The sequence below is a fragment of the Apium graveolens genome, chromosome 5, assembly GCF_009905375.1.
Source record: "Apium graveolens cultivar Ventura chromosome 5, ASM990537v1, whole genome shotgun sequence".
Taxonomy (NCBI): domain Eukaryota; kingdom Viridiplantae; phylum Streptophyta; class Magnoliopsida; order Apiales; family Apiaceae; genus Apium; species Apium graveolens.
Genome location: NC_133651.1, coordinates 4,271,273 through 4,292,459, shown reverse-complemented (window position 1 = coordinate 4,292,459; position 21,187 = coordinate 4,271,273). Strand labels below are relative to the sequence as shown.

The following is a 21,187-nucleotide window of genomic DNA, read 5'->3' as shown; positions in this document are numbered from 1 at the left end:
ACTTGAGCTAAAACACAAATACAAGTGACAGCTCGAGATCAAGATCGAAATATAAGCAAGACCGAAGTAGTAAAATAGGATTTTTGCAGGGAAAATAATTATCCATATATGTTCACAGGAGAACATTTTTCACGTGCACCATCACATAATTTTCCGATGTTTGACAAATAACTGCAATTTAGTTCAAAGTTAGCAATAAAGGCTACAACCTAGATTGACAAAATGTTTGGAACAAAATTGGGTTCAAGCTTTGAGTTTCTCGTATTGTCTTAAAAGCATCTTCATGTTTCAATGATCCACAAAACCTGCAAAATGAAAGTAAAGTAAATTTTAACAGAAGCAATACTACAAAAAAAAAGAGCAAGTAGCTCTTGATCTGATCAGCTTAAAACATATTTTCAAAACAGTCAATTAAATTTGTTACCTGATGCTTTCTATAAGCCGATTTGTGTGCAATTGAGAAGCCTGCCGATATCCAGTAACCTAAATTTAAAATTTCGGACACAAATTCACTCACAGGGTAAATTTAAGAAGCCTGCCTAAATGTGAAATTTCAGACTAAATTCACATGGTATAAAATCTACTTTTAGGGTCATATATGGAATAAAGAGATTAAATTATACTCCCTTAATAACAAATTTAACATCCATGACTTTGGAATGTTGATTAAGGGGGAAAAAAACCTCCTTCCTACACAATGCATCGGGAAGTGACCGGAAATTTCAATTTTTTTAGCAATTTCGAAGTAACATAGGAATTCATTTTGGAAAGTACTTTGGGAAGGATATCACTAAACCAAGTGGCGTGATTTCAGAGTACAAACACAGGTCTCCGGTAAACAGAAACTACCTGATCTCTACTTAAACATTCTGGAGTAGGCCTTTTTCTCCCGGTCACGTCTATCAGCAATCTGCACATATTTACAAATTAGAGAACCCCACCTCGAAGTTCAGTAAAAATGTAACATTAAGATCTAATGCTATATTTGCTGGCAAAGATATAGCTTCTGAAAAGAGTATTCATGCAACTCTTGTACTACAAAGTATAAATTGAACTCCTTAATTTAAATGTTGTGTCATTTGTAAGTAGTGCTCATCTAAAATTCTTGTCTGACAAAATATAGCTCAAGGAGAAAACTGAAGTTTCAAAAACTGGAGCCACTTACTTTTTTATTGGCAGATGCAAGCTCCTTCTTTATGCCACCTGCACAATAACAAGACAAGAGGGCTCCTCAGCATTTTGTAGCACCAAATGGGCTAGCCCCTTACCATAACATCCACACATTTTTTTAATACAGTTGATGATCAGCTCTTAGCTCAGTGGAAGACGGATAAGCTAATGGAACTAATACAATACAGAAATACAGGGTACTGGTGGTCCACAGATAAATCATTACATTTTTTTTATTCAAATCTCATCTTTGAGCCTAGTAAATTTCAGTTTTTCGTCACACTACTAATTACCAACAATCAATTAAAGTATTTTAACTAATAAACAATTAGCAGTGTGTATTATTAGATTTTATATATTAATATACAAAACTTAGTTACACGATATCTGGACAAAGGTGCTACTTATTCAGGAAATTTCAGATTAAAGTATCAAGCTGAACCTATGTCCTTTATAACAATAAACAAGTAGTTGTACAAACAAACAAGTGGTTAGACAACTTCAATACAAGTGATAAACAAGTTCTCGTACAAGCGACTACCATAACAGAAACCTTTATCATTGTAGTAAGGTAATCACAAACTTAATAAACATGGTAACAGGTTCAACACTACTAAAGAATATATCTACAAGACTGCTATTAGAGAGAGTTTAAACTTCACGATTTCACCAGTTCTGACAGAATAAAAACATAGGAGAAACAACGACATATATGACAAGAATACAATTGATGATTTGATGAACTGACCGTCATTGGGTTCCAACACCAAAGCCTTTTTGAAACTTTCAACTGCAGCATCAATGTCATTAAGTGCCATGTATGCCTGGTGAATTCACAATAAAACAGTACATTAAGAAACAGCTCACAGGAACAAATAACAACTCAGCCAACTTGGACATCGGAAACATATTTATAACATCATAACTGGTGGAAAACTAAGCAAAATGATAAATGGAGTAACAAACATGACTAAGACATGTCAAAATGAATGATAATTTCTACTCACGAGTATGAGGGAAATTCTACGTAATTGACAATCATTGGACAACTAAAGCAAGAACAATATACCAAAAAAATGAAAACAACACAGGTTATCTAAATATTTTTCTAAAGGGACGAAATTCCTATACACCACATGTCCGCATTGCATCTAAAGCAGTGAACACTAGATGCCGAAAATGGAATAATAGGATAGGTGAACTGCATAAAGTTCTTAGCCCTGCGATTTAAGAAAATAAGAACTGGAGAAGTGGAGAACTCCTTCAATAGATTTTAACTTCACAAGTCCGAACATGTATTTTTGTTAGAAGAGCTCAACAAAATTATGGACAGACTTGAAAAAATTCTTTTCTGGTATCCAACATCCCGAGCTTTTACCGATCAAAGGTTTTGAATTATGTTTTACTTCTCATTAGAGCTCAGGACAGCTCATCCTGGACTTAACCATCCACATCTATTTTTTTAGTACTGTCAGCCTCCTAGTGATCCACACACTGCGTGTAGATGTTTACTAATGATATCATTATATTAAAAAAGGATTATGCTGTAATTAAGTTAATTTTACATTATGTTAAACTTTTGCTCCATCTAGTGTCCGCTGTTTAACTTGATACCGTTGTCAAAATTATCATGTGCCACTGCCAACATAACATTATATCAAGATAAATTTATTGGTAACAAACTTAACTTATTTTTCGGGGCAGTAATAAACTTAACTTGATAGTGTTGTCATATGTTTATTTAATCTAATGGTTGAAGCTCTCTCTCTCTCTATATATATATATGTGTGTGTGTGTGTGTACTCTCTCTCTCTCTCTCTCTCTCTCTCTCTCTCTCTCTCTCTATATATATATATATATATATATATAGGGGGCTACTCCAATACAAACCAATTTAGAATAGAAACTAGAAACCAAATAATTTTTTTTAAAGATTAATTCGAAATATAACACATATGATATGCAAATCGATCGTTGAGAGATGTAGAAAAATACAGTGAAATTGGATTTTAAAAAAAATTACGGTTTGACGGGAAATATCAAATTAAAAACGGAGGGGGAAAACTGAAATTGAGTGTGGGAGAGTGCAGGGTAGTTGAGTGGTTTGATTTAGGGGGACCATTAGATTGGATAGATCTAATGGCTTAAATTAGTTCTAAATTTCTATTTTAATTTTAGTTTGTATTTGATCATTCCCCTATATATATATATATTAGTATTGGAAGCAGTCTCAACTCTCAAGATAATAATTTAGAACTCCAAAAAAATTACTTTCTCAAATTTTAAATTGAATAAATGTTTCACCTTACGTGCAGCTGTATCATGTTAACAATGCAAACAAAGATCATTTGATAATTATTCCATTAACATGAGCAATGATGCAGTAATGCTACATATCCTACTCAATAGAATACCCGAATCACGTAAACTAACAAACCTGGCCTTGGCGAAAATAAGCTTTTACATTATCCTCTGCATCACGGATCGCAAAGTCTGCATCCAACAATGCTCCTCGCAAATCTCCCAATTTCAATTTGCAGGCCTAAATTAGAGATTTCTTATATGTTTTGTCAAATGTACAGATCACACAAACATGATCAGTTCCCAGTAATTCAAGAGCAGGATAGAGCAACATAGATATGCATAGTAATTCAAGAGCAGGGTAGAGCAACATAGATATGCATAGAAACCAGAAGATTTATCATGTTATACATACATAATAGTTTTTATCAGATACTCAGAGTAATGTCACACTAAAGGATAAGGGTGCTATTTAATCAACTTCACATCTCATTCCAAACTATTCCAGGCCATTTTAGATCTTGATTTCCTTCTGACCCTTCAATTTGAAATGATGTATAGATCTCTAATTAAACTAGGATTTTTTTCAAAAGAAAATTCAATCTGAGACTTTCGAAATTGTTCAATTGTAATTTCCCTCACCATTGCTTAAATTACATGCAGAAACTTCGAAGTAAAAGGTTCCATTCACATAGTAACATATCAGAAAAACATTATGCAGATAAACAACATCGTAAAATGTAGCCCTAAGTGACTGCCAGCCATATGCAATTTGCCAGAATGACTATTGTTTTTATTAATAAAGATAATTTCAATAGAGTTTATAATTACCAGAAGAAAGCTTACGTAAGGCGCTTAAAGAGCCTACCTTATATCTATATCATGACTGAAGAACATTATATCAATTACTTATTAAGCTAAAAATGGAGCTGCAGGTATAAGAAACTTACAGAGCTGTTTGTAAATATTTGAGACTTTGTTTTCCTTAGAGAATTGCTTTTAGCTGTCAATAGCACAAATATGCATTAGAGTTTAGAGATTAACAGCAAACATATGCAAGGAACACTATAGTGGATCCTGATGATAGTGCATTTCACCTTGATCAATTTCTTCCTTCTCCCAACACACGTCCACGTAGCGAAGAGCTTTATGATACTTTTTAAGTGCCATTTTATAGTCTTGCTTCTGTAATAAAACAGAATAGACATCAAGAATCAGTTACATGAAGACGACCATTCATAAGATACATTTTCTGTCAAGCAGTTAGATTATATGTCTGGCCAGTAGCTACCCCCAACAAAAGTTCTACAACAAAATTTCTTCATCAGAAAGAAAAAAGAAAGGAAACAAACGGGAATTAAGATTTTAAATAAATGTACACATTTCATGGTTATGCTTAAACATGTAAAAAAGTGAAGACATGCTACAGCAGCTACCTTGAACTGTTCATTCCCGAAACTTTTAATGGAGTCCACAGTACTCATCCACCAGGAAACATCATCTGATTTATCCTCTAGGTCGGCTGGCCAATCAGGATACATATCCCCGTCTTTAAAGAAGTTACATATCCCATCATCTGCTCCCTCAGGAAGCTCACCACAATCCTCCACTATAACATCCAAAGTAGGAGAATCATTATCTCCAGTAACAACATGCTCCATTGAACGAACAACCCCCATTCCTTTGATTACTCTGCCAAACACAACATGCTTCCCGTCCAGATGAGATGTACGGGTAGTGGTTATAAAAAACTGAGAACCATTGGTATTAGGACCCGAATTAGCCATGGACAACATTCCTTTTCTCTCATGTTTTAACTCAAAATTTTCATCTTCAAATTTCAACCCATAGATGGATTCCCCACCAGTTCCGTTTCGAGCAGATAGGTCACCTCCTTGTACCATAAAGCCCCTGATAATGCGATGGAAGCAGGAACCCTGTCATGTGTACCAATACATAATTGACATTAACATTACAAGAAAAAAACCTTTGACATCAAATTAAGAAAAAAATGGCTTCCGAAATATTAAAAGACAGCTTGCAAAAACCCTCAAGTGGTGGAGCTTATGACCTCACCGTTTCTTTAGCCTCTAATTACGACCATAAGGAATAATTAAATATTTACAACTGTAGCCACAGTTAAGCATATTTCGCTTAAACAGCTTCTAAAGCAACATTATATAGAAAAGGGGCTTCAAATTAGAACAGAAAAGAGAGGAAATCTCATATTCATATACAATCTTTACCAACACTTTAAATTAACTTTTTGGAATACAATGCATGCAATCTACTCCTTACAGATAGTTACATAAATACTGTATAGTGCATGGATACGATGAGCTTAAATTGCTTCACAACCAAATACAAAGTATAATTTGTAAAATTCGAACTTCAGAAGGCAATAAATGTATCACTAATTCACTACACACCTTTCTAATCCTAATTGAATATAACCTAGAACCAGGATCAAATAATAAATAAAACATCTTTGTAATCTCTTCTATTATTAACAAAAAAATCATCATTATTACTATTCATTATCATTCCTCACCAAAATTCCATGACCCAACATAATTCAAGAATATCACAAGTCAAAGTTTAAATCTTTAACCCGAAAACACACAATGTGACATCTCGAAAAACTAACACCACATACACGCACATATAAAAATGTGCCCTGTATATACATTAAAATCCATCTAAACAAAAATCAAGAACCTATATACTGACTTTACAATGTATATATGAGTACTTAATTACGAGTGCGTGAGTATTTAAATTTCTCGAAACCGAAAAAAAGAGGCTTCAAGAAATGACCTTAAAAACATATGGGCACCCTGTATCTATACATTAAAATTAATCTTAACAAAAATCAAGACACACATACATCAATTTTTTAAAAGCTACTGACTTTACAATGTACATATCCCTGGTGCTTAATTACGAGTCCGTGAGTATTTAAATTTCTCAAAATCCAAAAAACAAAAAAAGGGCTTTCAAGAAATTCCTTAAAAACATATGGGCACCCTGTATCTATGCATTAAAATCCATCTAAACAAAAATCAAGACACACATACATCAAAATTTTTAAAAAGCTACTAACTTTACAATGTACCATCCCTAGTACTTAATTACGAGTGCTGTGAGTATTAAAATTTCTCGAAATTGAAAAAACAAAAAAAAGGGTTTTATAAAATGGCCTTAAAAACATATGGGCACCCTGTATCTATACATTAAAATCCTTCAAAATTAAAAAAGATACCAAATTTACAATGTACATATCCCTAGTACTTAATTACAAAAACAAAAAAAGGGGTTTCAATAAATGACCTTAAAAACCCATATGGGTGCATGTATACATTAAAATCCATCAAAATTAAAAAAGCTACTAACTTTACAATGTACATATCCCTAGTACATAATTACATTGTGTGCGTGGGTATTTAAATTTCTCCAAATCGAAAAAACAGAAAAAAGGAGTTTCAAGAAAATCAAAAAAGATACTAACTTTACAATGTACATATCCCTAATACCTAATTACGAGTGCGTGGGTATTTAAATTTCTCGAAATCGAAAAAACAAAAAAAGGGGTTTCAAGAAAAGACCTTAAAATGAAGAGGAACCCCAGTAATAGGACCAATACCCTTTTCACCAGTACAAAGAGCCCTAAAATTCTCAGCAGTTTTAGGCACAACATCCTTGTAAAGCTCTATAACTAATCTCCCTTCAATGTCTCCTCCTATACTTATGTCCATATAAACCCTTGGATTCGCCATTTCAATCAAATTATAGATACAATTTTGTTGTATATATTGATTAAGGAGTTAAAACCCTAATAAAAAGTAAAAACCCTGGTTTTTTATAAGGAGATGAACAGTGTAATCAAGAAGGTGGGTGGGTTTTTATTTGGTGGATTGGCGGTGTAGGATATGTGGTGGGGATGCGGGATTTTGAGCCGTTGGATTTGATTTGATTGATGGCTTATGTTTTACGCTATTGTTTATGTGGAGATGTTTGACTTTATTGGATGAAAGGTTGACTTATTTGTAACAAGTAGACGACATTAATCATTTTATGCGGCCCACCACCAGTTTTGTCTGATACTGGTTTGGGCTTTTTAAGGGCCCAGGTGCGGGGTCATTAAATAGTATTTATCATTAAGAAAAGTTAGAGCCTCCGAATTGTTCCCGAATCCGTTCTCAAATGTGTAGAGCTTTCGGAATGATTTTTGAATTCGTTCGCTGACTTGTAATGGACATACTTAGATAATTTTCGATGAGATTTGTGTGTATTCATATGCGGCCCCAAATTAAAATATGATGATAAATGTCACGACACGTCTAGGAATGATAATTTGGGATTTCGGGTCATGTTCGTGTTTGTAAACGGGTCGGGTTAAATTAAAATTACTAAAATTAATGAAATCAAATATTGAAATGCAAACAAATGAATTCTTAAACACGGGTCATTTCGGGTTGAGCAGGTCATGTTCGTATCACTTTCGGGTTTTTTCTCAGTAAACCAGGTTAAGGATCGAGTCAGGTTTCAAACCGTGTCCGATATTGCATCCCTCGACATGTCATTTAGGTATAAGTTTTGGGAATAGACCTAGGGTATCTAGGACTACTCTTTATTTTTTGTTCTAGTTCCATTCACTCACCCCAAGTTTATTAGAACATGTACTAAAATTGTAAGGTATACAAGTATAATTATTAAAAAAAACGAACTCCAAGCAAGCTCCAAAGTTACAATTAATGATGCATAACTTGGATTGACTAGTTGAATACTGATAAAAATTACACTGCAAGCAAAATTGCACAAACACAACTGTTTAAAGCTTTTACCCCTGAACACTAACATAATATTACATAACTTGGTTGGCACGAGATTCTAATATATCAAAGGACTTTCAATCAACTTCAATACATATTCTTATTTAGGTAGAAAATTGGACAGAGGGAACAGCTATTTTTAGTTTATAGCCCTGCAATTCTTCCTTATCTCCCCATCTTGACCTGTAAGAACACCAACATTGCCAAGTTTCACCATAGATGATCCAAAATCCCTGGAGAACAAGTAGGGGTACTTGCTATAGTTGAGGACCATGGTAGTAGTTGCATTGTCCCCCATAAGTGCCTGGTCTGATCGTAGAAGCCCCGTTTTGTTTACTAAATTCTTATAATATATGTTGTCGAACTTGTTGATTGTTACAGGGTCCAGGGGAGCTAGGTTGGTATCAGAAGAAGCTTGATTTGGACATACACTTTGAAGGTTGCTTAGAAGTGATGTGTCAAGGTTTGGATCAGGACTTCCAGTATTATCAAAATCGAATAGCCTTTCCTTGAATGTAGAGCAATGAGCAAAACCAATAGTGTGTGCACCTTTGTCATGAAACATTAAACAAGAATTAATTCTGTTATATCAAGTATTAAATTAATCCGTAAGATCATGAATGCTAGTATGCTGATTACCTGAAAGAACAACCACATCTTGCAAGTTTAGACCTTTAGATGTAAACTTTGCTGTAATGTTTTTCAAAGGTTCAAATGGTGATGGAATGTCACTGTTTGCTGCACTTTCACTTGCTGTGAGTCCATCGCGACGCCCCAAGGGGATGTAATAGGAAGGCCCTCCAACCTAAAAAACCAAAAAAAAATGTTAATTAGAAGAGAAAATAATAGTGGTTCAGTCAAGATGAAAAGTGTTCTATAGGATATAGGAAAGAAGTTTAAAAGAACACATATGTATAAATAAATTTTCTTACTAGACTAAGAGCCACATTGGTTGCGAGTGTCAATATATCAGTACAAGAAACAATGGAGGGGCAAGCTTTCTCCACATCTGCCTTCACTTTGTCAATAACCTCAAAACCTCTAGCTGAATTTTTATTAGGAAGAGCATTCTTCTCGCCTGCAGATGTGCTGGTAGGATCAAGCAAGACGGAGCCATCACATCCCTGTTCAATAAAAATTAGTATGCACACAAAGAAAATTCATATATTCAACTGTAGGTTTGGCAAATGCAGTCTTGCATGCATTATTCAGGCCCACAAATAATTTTATCAAGCATGTTTTAATTAATTCAGTAAGGAGAATTGAATGTAATTATTTGTGCAATTTGTTAAATAACAAAGAGTTCAAAAATCTAATTACATTTACAATACAGTCATGGAAGTGAAGTCGCAAAAGAGATGCAGCCATTCTAGTATCATTTGCAATGACTGGCCAGATGCTGTATCGTACGATCCTTGTCAAGTTTGGGCAAGTGGAATCATAAAACCTATAATCAAGTTGACTCTCGGCAAGATGACCTAGAAACAGAAGGAAAATCAATGGCACAGCTGAGAGATTATAGGCACACTGAGTCATTTTTCGAGTGGCACAAGTACAATGGAATGTCTTAAGTGGAGTAGCAGTGTGTCAACGCAATTTATAACCAGAAAAAGTGCCTAGGAGATGCATGTTGCAACTATAAAATTAATTATTATCTATCTTGAAAGTGGCAGAGCCACTATAAACTTGTGTTTTTTCTGGATTTCTTGACTTTTTTCTGGTATAGTTCCATAGTTTCAAGTAAGTGAAGAAACCAGTCAGCCTCACTAGCTTATACAAAGACTTGTTTACATATATATTGAGTGGAATGATGAGATATTCACTTGAAAAAGATCAAGTTGTCAACAAGCGATAAATCAATTAGTGTACCAAATCTTAATTCTGGAACTGATTGTTAGAATTTTGTGATCAGATGTTGCCATGCATCCTCCTTTTTGCCTTAGTTTAAGATCGGATAGTTCAGAAAGTCATTCACAATTTAAGCACGTGAGCATCTAGAGCATATCCTTAGATCATGTACATCAGCACAAATGATATCTTTGAATGGACAAGAAGTGGCAACTTATTATATGTCCGTTCTGGTTTAAGTGGAAATAGGTATACAATGAATCTGATAAATCCTAGTCCTAGAATATTCATAGCAGACATCAACTTGATGCGGTGAGGATAAACTGGTGGAGGTAAAGTGAGATAAAATTCCAATACGAATATGGGGGCGGTTGTTGTGGCATTAAAATGCAGAGAAATGTTTCGGTTTTGCTTCTTCATATAAACCATGACTCTAATTGGAGATTCTGTCAATTATTTGTCTGGTGTTGATTAATAAGTGTGACAGAAGCCCTACGAGGTTTCTCGGGTTGAGATAGATCTAAATAGAACCTAGGATGATGTTCATATAACGTATAAGATGATTCCTTAATGGTCCTTGTGGCTTTTTGGACAGAATATATGGATGAATGTGAGAATGTTCTTATGAGAACAAGCGAAACAAATGACTCAGGAAAACTTTGGCTAACTTGGTGATTTGTGATACTAAATGAATTCTACACAACTATCTGATAATAAAGTGTCTATTTTTCGTGATCTAATTTCTCGGAAGAGAATTAATCCCTCAGCATCATATGTTTTTTCTTTAAATTTATCCGTTCTAGCAAAGTCCATGTGAAAAACTTAAATTTCATATATTAGTGTCTTATATTAGTGACATGAAAAACTTATGATACAAGATTGATTTAAGATCAATAGTTACTCTGACTATAATCCTCTCCAGAGACTCCAGTCTCCACCTTTCAAAATTTAGTAGGAACCACTTATTTTCTACCTCAGTTAAATGTTATGTCCTAGATCAAACAGTTCAAATTCGCTTCATGTTCAATACTTTTCAAAGTTAGATTCTATTCTTTTCCACTAAGCCTCAATTCGATCTAAAAAATGTCCTGCAGCTATTCGTCATTTTGACATACTCCTAATGGTTCTTGGACTCGATACAAGAACTTAATTGATATGAATCTTTCTACCAGATTGAAAGTGCAGAATGAAGTTTTATTTAGTAAGGAAGGCTAGTTAGTAACTCTTTAATTTAATTGTATTATAATCACAGAACTTGGAAACAAATTTGCAGTCGTGAACATCGGTTTCTCAGAATATGAATCTGTAGTTTTCAGATTTCAGCGTTATCTCTTGGGAGTCCACCTAAATAACAAACATCCTTAAGTTTAAATCTCGTATAGCATATAGTATAATGTTTGCTCCTAGTTTTGGATGAGAAATCTTGAAATCGCTAGGACTGGGAATTGGGAAAACAAGCCTACAACAAGTAACTATAATTTGAAACAAGAAAAATAACTCAACCAAGCATTAGAATTACCAGCATAACTGTATCAAACAAACAAGAACAACATAACTATAAGTGTAAGTGTAACAACGATCAACGATCAACAAGACAACAACTAGTTTATTAATCTCCGCAAACATAAACAAACAAGTACTAAATTAGCAGCACCAGTAGTCAAAACAGCTGTCCCAGCAGTTGTAAAAGCAAGAACAACTGCACAAATAATAAATACAAGAATCACAAATCAAAGAAGAAAAAAGATTGCAGTTTAAAACATAAGGGTATGGAGAGATAGTGAATACCATTCATCTGTGACCTTGTCTTGGTGATCATCCTGGGGAAGAGTTCTTGAATTATCTATCGACTGTATTTCGGGTGCCTCCATTTTCTCTCTATAGAAACACTTTATGTATACCAGTTTACTGGATTACTGCTTTTGTTATATAGTTGAACTCACGCGCATGCCAGTAGTCGAACTGTGAGGACCAAGATCTCGATCACTACACCGACCCTTTGTTGATTGTATTATTGTTAGGCAAATGGACTAAGGATTATTATATATTGTTTGGATGGATGTCAATAAATTATATGATGAGACAAATTTGCGAGTGTATGGAGCAAAAAGGTCGCTGAGAATGTAATCACGTGAATGCTGTTCTAGGCTTAAAATTTTAATTTTCCCTGTTTTGTTTTTTTCTCAAGTTTCATTTAACTTTCTTCTTTTACTCTCAAAATTTACAAAATATAATACTATCAATTATCAGAAAGATTGCACTTTTTCATCTAAATTACAAGACAAGTGAATCTATAATTGCTGGACCTCAAAATTAGCAAAGCAAGCTATTAGTATACAATGCCTGATTCGAAATTCTCAGTCCCAAAAGTTGTTGACACGACGATTTTGGAAGATCGCCGCAAGGCCACATGCTGCAATTCCATGCTAGTCCCATATAATGTGAGCCAATGCACCAAATCTTGAATTAAAAGAGAAAGCAAAACCATGTCATGTGGAAATGGCTGTTTATCTGACATCACTGTGTCCGGTAAATTCTAACAACCTTTTTTGTAGAAGGGGAAGCTGAAGGACTGGGATGATCCGCGCTATGGCCAAAACCTGTTTGGTTTGATGCTAGAAGAGCTTCAAGAGTAGTACCACTATACTGACTAAGGGGTACTTTCAAATCAGCAATATCACTAACAGTTTTACGGATCGTCTCACTGGAGAAGAAAATAATTCACAGCTTTATGCTTAAGCCATCATTCAAAACTTGCAACTTGGGATGCATTTTTAAATGTGCTTTATTTTGGGTGTTAGGGGTGAGAAAGTGAGGATAGAGAAATGACCTATTTGAAACCTTCTTTTTTGTGCTTTCTGCACTTGTAGATACTTGAAATTTGTCATGCTTGTGAATTAGATGTTCTGCTCCGGGATGTGCTTTATCCTGTCAGCGTAAATTACATGGTTTTAAGTATGATCCAAGCTACATTATAATAACTGTAGAAACACAAAAGAACTACCTGCTGTGAGTTTTTCATGAATGGATGTTCTAGCAACATTCTAGCTGACGGTCTTTCTGCTGGATTTCTTCGAAAGCAACATAGCAAGAAATCTTTGCCTTCAGGTGACAATGTTTCAGGAATCGGTGGAGTCTCTTTCAGAACTTTGAACATAGCTGCAGGCTGTAGTGACAGAACCAGGTAATCAATTTACACAACAGAGAGAAATGCGTGATTAATGCAAGTATGCAACTGATATTATGCTAGGGTATGAACCTTTTTAAAGTGAAAATGATCTTATTAAAACTAGTACTTTAAGTAAAGACAACTGTAATTTATGAGAAACATCAGGCAAGAACAAGTACTAACCCCTTCATATTGACTCCAAGGAGGTTTCCCGTCCATCATTTCAATAATCGTACAACCCAAACTCCAGATATCAACCGCCAGAGCAAGGTCAGGACCGGTATCATTTTGCATATCAGGCTGTAAGAGCTGCAGAGAACAATACATTGTCAGTATAAAGAGTTTTACAGAGAGCAATGAAGAGGAGGGTTGCTATAAGCTACATACCTCCGGAGCCATCCAGTATGGACTTCCCTTCAGTGACAGGTTTGCTGCTTGTCCATTCAGCTGTATACCAATTCATCTTTTAATCCCAAATTGATGAAATATCATAGAAACCAATAAAATAATTCTCGAGACACTTTTGGTTAAAACTCTATCATGCATTGATTTAGTGATCTTAAGTTCTCCATTGACAATTATAGTGATTAGCGCTTTAGGGAACTTACGTGCTTTGCCATTCCAAAGTCTGCCAGCTTGACAACACCATATGCATCAACAAGCAAATTGGCTCCTTTGATGTCCCTATATGCAAGATTAGTGTCAAACTTCACATTTCAGACACACAACTTCACGATTAAGATTAAAAATTCAATATATCTTAAAACTATATTCGTTTTGCTTTAAGTTTGGCCCTCAAGCTTTATCAACAACAACAAAAATGTACTCGAGAGTGTCTAAACAAAGATATGTACCTGTGTATTGTCTTTGTGCTATGCAAGTAAGCGAGACCAGAAAGAATGTGGCGTGTGAAGTTGCGTACAATAGACTCTGTGATTGTTCCACAGTGGTCGCGAATATAATTAACTAATGAACCAGGGTGAACATACTCCAAATATATGTAAAACCGATCACCAACCTGCACGTAACCGATTAAATTCTTTAGCATATATAATCTGGTTTTACTAACTGACAAGATTCGACATTCTGCAACAGTAAAGCACTTACTGTTTCACTACCATAATACTGTACAATATTTGGATGCTTTAGATGACTCAGAAGTTGAATTTCCTGCGATTATAGATAGAGATAAGAACTTTAAAAAACAAACTTGGTTATTGTAGAACTGAGGAGAGGAATATAAAGTCCAACCTGCTCTAATTGCCTTATACATTCTGCAGATTTTTGATCATTCGCTACCAATTCAACTTCTTTCATTGCACACAATGCTCCAGTCTCTCTGTAGAAGAAACAAAATCAGTATTAACTTCCTTTCCCGATAAGTATATAATTAACAGAAGCATAGTACTATGAACCTGTCTGAGCCAACGTAAACACTACCGAATGTCCCACGTCCAATAAGTTTTCCCTTGTTCCAATGACCTTTTCCTTTTCCTGGCTTAGCTGAAACTTTGGGACTAGGAAGTGGTTGTGAAGCTATCGAAGCAGTTGGAGGGAGCGGCAAAGGATGCACATTAGTCTGGTTACTACCATCACGTCGTGTTGTTGAAGTATCAGGTGGTATTCTATGCAACGGTGACACAGCTCCGTGAGGACTAATGGCATTGTGACAAAAACTCGTTTTTTGATTAGGGAGCGGGGAATTATCAGAATTAGTTGCAGTCTTCTCGTAAATATGATAAGGATGTTCATGACCTAGGATCATGTCTGGAGGAGGAAGCTCAGGCGCAGACCAATTTTGAAACGCAGATGGAGACGACAAGTGATGGGATGTAAAAGCATCAGAAGCATTGTTCCCCGGGCTAGGGCTGAGAGAAGGACTTGAGAAAGAGCTAACAGGAATACTGATAGGGACATTGAGCTTGTGGTTCCTAGCCATTTCTCCGCCAAATCGTCTACCTGGCAACCTCCTGGATTCCAGAGTTTCAGCATGATCTGTGTTTCTCCGAGAACCTTGGCTGGCTATTTTACTAAGACATTAAAGCAGAATTTTTTTCAAAATTATACAAGTTGAACAATGAAATGTTAGCAGCATTGTCATTGCATAGAATATTGCATTGAGATTAATAATCAATATATAGAGTTCATAAACCGTTAGGAGTTGTCACATATCGTTTGTCTGAGGGGCAGATTGCTAGAATATAAATAAACAGATAACTTCACTAGTATGAGGTTTTTTGGAATGTCCCAAAAACAAACCCGTGAAGAGTAATCCAAGTAACAGAGACTTAACAGCTCTTGCAAACATAATTTAATTTTACCGCAACATAGTCACTTGCGGAGCCATGGAGTAATAATGAAAAAGTACAAACTATTAGTGCACATTGTATTCACATCAATATCACGAATGCAATTTGTGACAGCTCGAATCACAAGATTATTACCTAGAAATTCCGGAGATTAAGTTCAAAGTGTCGCCATTAGCATCACGACGATGACCATCAGATTTCTCCCTCTCCTCTCTCAACGCAGGAGGGGACGGGAGGCGCACGTTGGCAGTACTACTACTAGACGGATGCGCACCTTCTTGACGCGTAGTCGCCGCCTCAGGAAGAGGCAAAGGTTGCGGAGCCATGGAGTATTCGTCGCTTCGCGTACGAGGCAAGTTATTATTGAGCGAATTAACAACGTCAGATGATCGAATAGTCACGTTAACAGAATGATCAGAACGTAGTTTCTTAGCATAAGAAAAAATGCTGCAATCTCGAGATTTAAATGACCATGTTTTACGAAACCCCGAGGATTTACGATGAATGTCGTCGGAGAAAGATATCGAAAGAGACGGAGAATCACCGAGGGATGATTTCTGCCACCAGTACATCTGAGATTACGACAATGTATGTGATGGCCTCATGCACGCGTAGACGTTGCATGAGAAAAAATGTTGAAAGTGTTTTGAATGCAATTATATATTGTTAAAAGTCTAGATGACGAAATTAAATTTGTTTCGATGCGCATATATAAATGACGAGATTGAAAATAAGGGAAGGGAGAAGAATGTTTCTGGTTTTTTCAAATGGAGAGATTAAGAAGGTGGTTGTGGAACGACGACGAGGCCTCTTCTTCTCTCTTCTCCTTCTTATATTTTCTTCATTAGTCAAACCGTCTGCTTCCCATTTTTTAATATTATTTTCTTTATTTATCACCCTATATAATAACAGTCATGCGCATCACCCCATTTTATGAAAACAGCAAATACGCCGGACAATTTGATAATTATCTCTTAGTTGAAGTGTTTAAATAATAGAATTGGGGATTATTTTTAGGAAAAGTTATGTCGTGTATAATTAGAATCTATTTATTTGAGAAAAAAAATTATATGTTATGATTTTATATTATTTTATTGATTTCTTGAAACAAATTTGATTTTGCGGTGATTAATATTATGTTTGTAAAATAATTTTTTTTAAAAATTGATGGTAAAAATTGTTGTGAAATTTTCAATAATGCCTCTATGTATTGTAAAAAGATTTTTTTTTTTTTGAGTTTACATACGTTCTTAACCTTTTTCAATTAACTACCTTTTAAATCTTCGCTGCGAAAAAAGAATGTTGTTTATATCTTAAAGCACACGTATCTCTGCACAAACAAGCCGTGGGTCTTTTGAGTAAACAACCTATTCATTCTTTGGAACGAGAGTAAGACTGCGTACGGTATATTCTGCTCATACACTATGTTAGACGATATTTAATGGATCTGATTGATTGATTGCACGTTGTTTATAATTTTTAATAATATGAATACGTGTTGATCATATTTTTGAAACTTTTATTTTTCCCAAAGTAAATAATTATAGATTAAGATTACTTTCAACAAACAAATCCAACATAAACTAATTTGGATAAAAAAGATCAACAGGGGACCTCTTTGGCCAGTTGGGAAATATATATACTATTCCATTAGTATTAGGAATAAGATAATCGAAATACAGTAAAATCTCCATGTAATATTCTTCATCCTAAGAAAAAGTATTATCATAAAGAGATTATTATTAAGTGGATATTAATACATAAAATTTAAATTTAATAATTAATAAATAATTTTATTACACTAACTAGATGGATATAGTAAGTGTTTCAACAAGTGATTTATGTCTTAACCAAAGATAATGCAATAGGCGAGGATGACAAGCAGAAAAGGTTTTGACTCAAAAAGTTTAAAAAATGTTAGAAAAGTAAAATTATTTTGAACATAACAAGATGATGATTATGGTCACCAACAATTTTAGAAAATTATTTTAAGTTCTCTTGAATGGTAATGTAATAAGATTATATTTATTGGATGTATAAATATATAATTAATTTTAGCTATTTATATTCTTATAAAGAGCAAAGTTAATTAAGAATGTACTTTAATATTGAATATTATTCACTATACCAAAATAAAGATAATTCGTTTACTAGGCTAGATTTCAACTTCTAGTTAAAACATAATTATCTTTTGTAAACATATCTATAAATTTCAAAAAAAAACTAAATCTTACGATCAGTGATATTTCTTTAAAAACTAAAATTTTACTAAACTATACACATGTATATTTAAAATAATTATCAAATCATATTATCAAAAAAATCTAATAAATAAATTTTAGAGGTTAAAATTTTCACTTCAAATTAAATTCAAAAAAAATATAATATTAAAAATAATCCGTGCATCGCACGGGTTTTAGTCTAATATTCTTATAAGGAGCAAAGTTAATTAAAAATGTACTTTAATATTGAATATTATAATTTAAAATTTATATTTAATTAAATTTGTAATATTTTATTACAATACAAGGATTATTACTCCACAATACAAAAATTCTTAAAACCGGACAAAAAATTCAAACCGAAACTAAAATCGCAAAAAACCCGACAAAATCGCACCGGTGAAAACCAGGCGGCGGGTATTGTAATAGCTGCAGAGGCAATACAATAAGAGCAGTCCCAATGGAGTGCCCAACTCCCCATTGGGCCAGGCAAACTGACACGGGCACATAATATATACATTGGAGGAATTGAAATGAAATGGGCACGCCCACTTTCCCGGGCAGTGGCCACTTCAATTGTTTATGATAATTTAATGTCTTTTTGCCTTACTTTTACTTTTTACTTTTGTTGTTTATATTGTGTTTGTTACTTTTTGTTTTATAACTTGGCATGCATACACTACAGTAATATGATCGTTTAATTAACAACGTAAACAATCAACGGTTATATAACTTAACGGATATATTTTGTTCCTATATATATCTTATATTTTCATATCCCATTTTTCATACTTTCATCTTCTTAAAAAATTTAGTTTTTTCTCTACCAAAAAATGAATCCAAATAAACCTACACCTCCAAATTCTCAAAATTCAAATCCTCAAATTCCATTTCCATATCCATATCCAAATCCATATTTTACAAACCCTCAAAATTTTAATTCTCCACCTCCTAATTCTCAATATCAATTTCCACATCCTCAAAATTCACAATTTCCATTTTCATATTCACAAAATTCTCCACATTATTTTCCTTTTCCTCCATATTCAAATTCACAATTTGAAACCCAACAACCGCCTAATAATACCCAAAATTCTCCAGATTCACAAGTGCCGGCCTTTGGCAACACAAATTTTGTTGATCTAAATGATGATTGTGTGGAAGTCGAAGATGTACGAGAAAGTATTGGTCAGTGGAAGTGGGTTGAAGATAAGCTCTTAATAAGTGCATGGTTGAATGAATCAATCGATCCACTAATCGGTACTGATCAAAAAGCAGAAATTTTTTGGGAGCGAATTAAGGAATATTGTGAAGAAGATAATCCTGGTGTAATCAAAAGAGGAGTTGTCGCTATGAGAAAAAGGTGGCAACGAATAAATGAAGGTGCTCAAAAATTTGGATCATGTTATGATGAGGCTCAACGAATGATCGGGAGTGGTTCAAACTTGGATAACATAATTGAGAAAACTCATAGTCTTCATTTCGCTCAATACAAGAAGAAGATCAGCTTTGATAATCATTGACGTGAGCTTCGTAGATATCCCAAATGGAGAACTCCTACAACTAGTGCAAGTTCTAAAAGAACAAAATTAAGTAGTTCCGGAGCTTACTCATCAGAGGGAAATAACGAAACACCAACATCTGATGAATTTGAACTAGTTAGTCGTCCACAAGGTACAAAAACTGCTAAAAGGAAGGGCAAGGGGAAGGCAACAACTGCGGAAATTGAAGAGTATGAAGCTATTCAAGTTAATGACTTGAGGAAAATGAAAATAATGGAGACAATCAATGAGATGAAGCAAAAAAAAATTGAGACTCGACAAAAAAAGATTGAGACGAAGCAAACTGAGCTCGATTTACAAGTTATTTTGGCGGATACTACTAAAATGAATGAGGCTCAACGGAGAATTCATGCAACAATGCTCGAGAAAATTAGGGCAAGAAACTAACCGTTGGAAGATAGTACTTGTCTTTACTTGTTCGTTTTATTTGTTTGTAAACTAGCCGTTAGAAGCTAGTACTTGTTTTACTTGTTTGTTTTTATTTGTTTGTAAACTAGTCGTTGGATGTTAGAATATATTCGTTTTTACCATCTATATAAACTAGTTGTATCAGTCCTTACAATTCACACCAACATGAATCAAACACCCACAAGAGAAAGCTTCACAGAAGAATTTACTCAAGAATTTATTGATGAGTTCTGCGATGACACTAAAAATAATCTTCGAGATGAGCTCTTTCATAAAATATTTGGGCTTAGCTCAACATCCACGCCTCGAAGAAGTATTTACAGAGTTCGTGAAGCAGGTCATCAACGTCTCGTGAATGATTATTTTTCACCGAATCCAGTATATCCAGAAGAAATATTTCGAGACGAAGATTTCGTATGGGGAGACATGTCTTTCTTCGTATTGTGGATGTTGTCTCAAATTTTGATCCATACTTTCAACAAAGATTTGATGCAGTGAGAAGAAAAGGTTTATCACATTTACAAAAGTGTACTGCAGCTATGTGTATGTTGGCTTATGGTATATCTGCTGATGATGTTGATGATTACGTTCGTATTGGAGAGAGTACCGCGGTTGAAGCCTTGAAAAAATTCGTTTCCAATATAAATACGTTATTTGAAGGTGAATACTTACGAAAGCCGAACGAAAATGACGTGCAACGTCTACTACAAATGGGTGAGGCTCGTGACTTTCCTGGTATGATGGGGAGTATTGATTGCATGCACTGGCAATGGAAAAATTGTCCAAAAGCATGGAAGGGAATGTTCATGAGTGGTCACAAAGGAGTTGCAACAATTATACTAGAAGCAGTTGCTTCATCCGATCTATGGATATGATATGCATTTTTTGGAGTTGCTGGATCAAACAATGACATAAATGTTTTAGATCGGTCACCAATATGTGACGAAGTGCTGCAAGGTCGTGCTCCAGAGGTAAATTATACTATCAATGAAAATAATTATAATGTGGGATATTACTTAACAGATGGAATATATCCTGAATGGACAACATATTTTAAAACAATACCACGTCCACAAGGTGAGAAAAGAAAATTATTTTCAAAATTTCAAGAAAGTCAGCGAAAAAACGTTGAACGAGCATTTGGTGTGTTATAAGCCCGTTTCGCAATTGTACGTGGTCCGACACACTTTTGGGACAAAGACGATCTTGGAAGATTCATGAGAGCATGCATCATAATACATAATATGATTGTTGAAGACGAGAGAAACACGTACGCCACTCAATTTGGTCCCCTGCCAACTTACGATGATGCAATAAATGGTTTATCACAACCAAACCTGGGCGAAGAACCTTTTGTCGCATATGA

General features: G+C 34.6%; 5 protein-coding genes across 6 annotated transcripts; 2 read left to right on the top strand and 3 right to left on the bottom strand.

Annotated features, from left to right (window-relative positions):
- Positions 1–67: 67 nt before the first annotated feature.
- LOC141662033 (peptidyl-prolyl cis-trans isomerase CYP40-like) lies at positions 68–7,315 on the bottom strand. Of its 2 annotated transcripts, XM_074469084.1 has the most exons (10): positions 7,077–7,313; positions 4,908–5,408; positions 4,569–4,656; positions 4,422–4,474; positions 3,608–3,712; positions 1,919–1,994; positions 1,166–1,203; positions 850–910; positions 425–483; positions 68–305 (listed from the first exon to the last, which is right to left on the bottom strand). In XM_074469084.1, the coding sequence occupies exons 1-8, from the start codon at positions 7,245–7,247 to the stop codon at positions 857–859; spliced, it is 1,086 nt and encodes a 361-aa protein (XP_074325185.1). In that variant the 5' UTR covers positions 7,248–7,313; the 3' UTR covers positions 68–305; positions 425–483; positions 850–856. The 2 variants fall into 2 exon arrangements, with proteins under 2 accessions (XP_074325185.1, XP_074325186.1); XM_074469085.1 differs by lacking the exons at positions 68–305; positions 425–483; positions 850–910; positions 1,166–1,203; positions 1,919–1,994 and having other exon boundaries at positions 3,608–3,727; positions 7,077–7,315.
- An 865-nt stretch (positions 7,316–8,180) lies between these two features.
- LOC141662034 (peroxidase 10-like) lies at positions 8,181–11,250 on the bottom strand. Its single transcript, XM_074469086.1, has 4 exons — positions 9,624–11,250; positions 9,236–9,427; positions 8,943–9,108; positions 8,181–8,852 (listed from the first exon to the last, which is right to left on the bottom strand). Exons 1-4 carry the CDS (start codon positions 9,837–9,839, stop codon positions 8,443–8,445), a joined length of 984 nt encoding a protein of 327 aa, XP_074325187.1. The 5' UTR covers positions 9,840–11,250; the 3' UTR covers positions 8,181–8,442.
- A 1,095-nt stretch (positions 11,251–12,345) lies between these two features.
- LOC141662031 (mitogen-activated protein kinase kinase kinase 5-like) lies at positions 12,346–16,470 on the bottom strand. Its single transcript, XM_074469082.1, has 11 exons — positions 15,765–16,470; positions 14,736–15,350; positions 14,572–14,659; positions 14,428–14,490; positions 14,175–14,338; positions 13,929–14,004; positions 13,708–13,767; positions 13,504–13,629; positions 13,156–13,317; positions 12,982–13,079; positions 12,346–12,855 (listed from the first exon to the last, which is right to left on the bottom strand). The coding sequence occupies exons 1-11, from the start codon at positions 16,199–16,201 to the stop codon at positions 12,669–12,671; spliced, it is 2,076 nt and encodes a 691-aa protein (XP_074325183.1). The 5' UTR covers positions 16,202–16,470; the 3' UTR covers positions 12,346–12,668.
- Positions 16,471–18,684: 2,214 nt separating this feature from the next.
- LOC141659676 (uncharacterized) lies at positions 18,685–19,800 on the top strand. Its single transcript, XM_074466600.1, has 2 exons — positions 18,685–19,214; positions 19,389–19,800. Exons 1-2 carry the CDS (start codon positions 18,685–18,687, stop codon positions 19,798–19,800), a joined length of 942 nt encoding a protein of 313 aa, XP_074322701.1.
- Positions 19,801–20,237: 437 nt separating this feature from the next.
- Positions 20,238–20,696, top strand: LOC141659674 (uncharacterized). Its single transcript, XM_074466599.1, has one exon. The coding sequence runs from the start codon at positions 20,238–20,240 to the stop codon at positions 20,694–20,696; it is 459 nt and encodes a 152-aa protein (XP_074322700.1).
- The last annotated feature ends 491 nt before the right edge of the window (positions 20,697–21,187 follow it).

Bases quoted from the DNA above. Each gene is read 5' to 3' on its own strand.
- LOC141662033 (XM_074469084.1), bottom strand. From the start codon at position 7,247: ATGGCGAATCCAAGGGTTTATATGGACATAAGTATAGGAGGAGACATT. The intron at 5,409-7,076 runs GTCTTTTCTTGA...TACACATGACAG, and splicing joins GGGTTCCTCTTCATTTTAAG to GGTTCCTGCTTCCATCGCAT. The intron at 1,995-3,607 runs GTTTGTTAGTTT...TGAATTCACCAG, and splicing joins CTTATTTTCGCCAAGGCCAG to GCATACATGGCACTTAATGA.
- LOC141662034 (XM_074469086.1), bottom strand. From the start codon at position 9,839: ATGACTCAGTGTGCCTATAATCTCTCAGCTGTGCCATTGATTTTCCTT. The intron at 9,109-9,235 runs GTAAGAAAATTT...TTGGTTTTTTAG, and splicing joins CCAATGTGGCTCTTAGTCTA to GTTGGAGGGCCTTCCTATTA. The intron at 8,853-8,942 runs GTAATCAGCATA...TTCATGACAAAG, and splicing joins AGATGTGGTTGTTCTTTCAG to GTGCACACACTATTGGTTTT.
- LOC141662031 (XM_074469082.1), bottom strand. From the start codon at position 16,201: ATGTACTGGTGGCAGAAATCATCCCTCGGTGATTCTCCGTCTCTTTCG. The intron at 14,339-14,427 runs GTAAGTGCTTTA...GGTTACGTGCAG, and splicing joins AGTATTATGGTAGTGAAACA to GTTGGTGATCGGTTTTACAT. The intron at 13,630-13,707 runs GTATGTAGCTTA...TGTTCTCTGCAG, and splicing joins CATACTGGATGGCTCCGGAG to CTCTTACAGCCTGATATGCA.
- LOC141659676 (XM_074466600.1), top strand. From the start codon at position 18,685: ATGAATCCAAATAAACCTACACCTCCAAATTCTCAAAATTCAAATCCT. The intron at 19,215-19,388 runs GTGGCAACGAAT...TGAGCTTCGTAG, and splicing joins GTTGTCGCTATGAGAAAAAG to ATATCCCAAATGGAGAACTC.
- LOC141659674 (XM_074466599.1), top strand. From the start codon at position 20,238: ATGGGGAGACATGTCTTTCTTCGTATTGTGGATGTTGTCTCAAATTTT.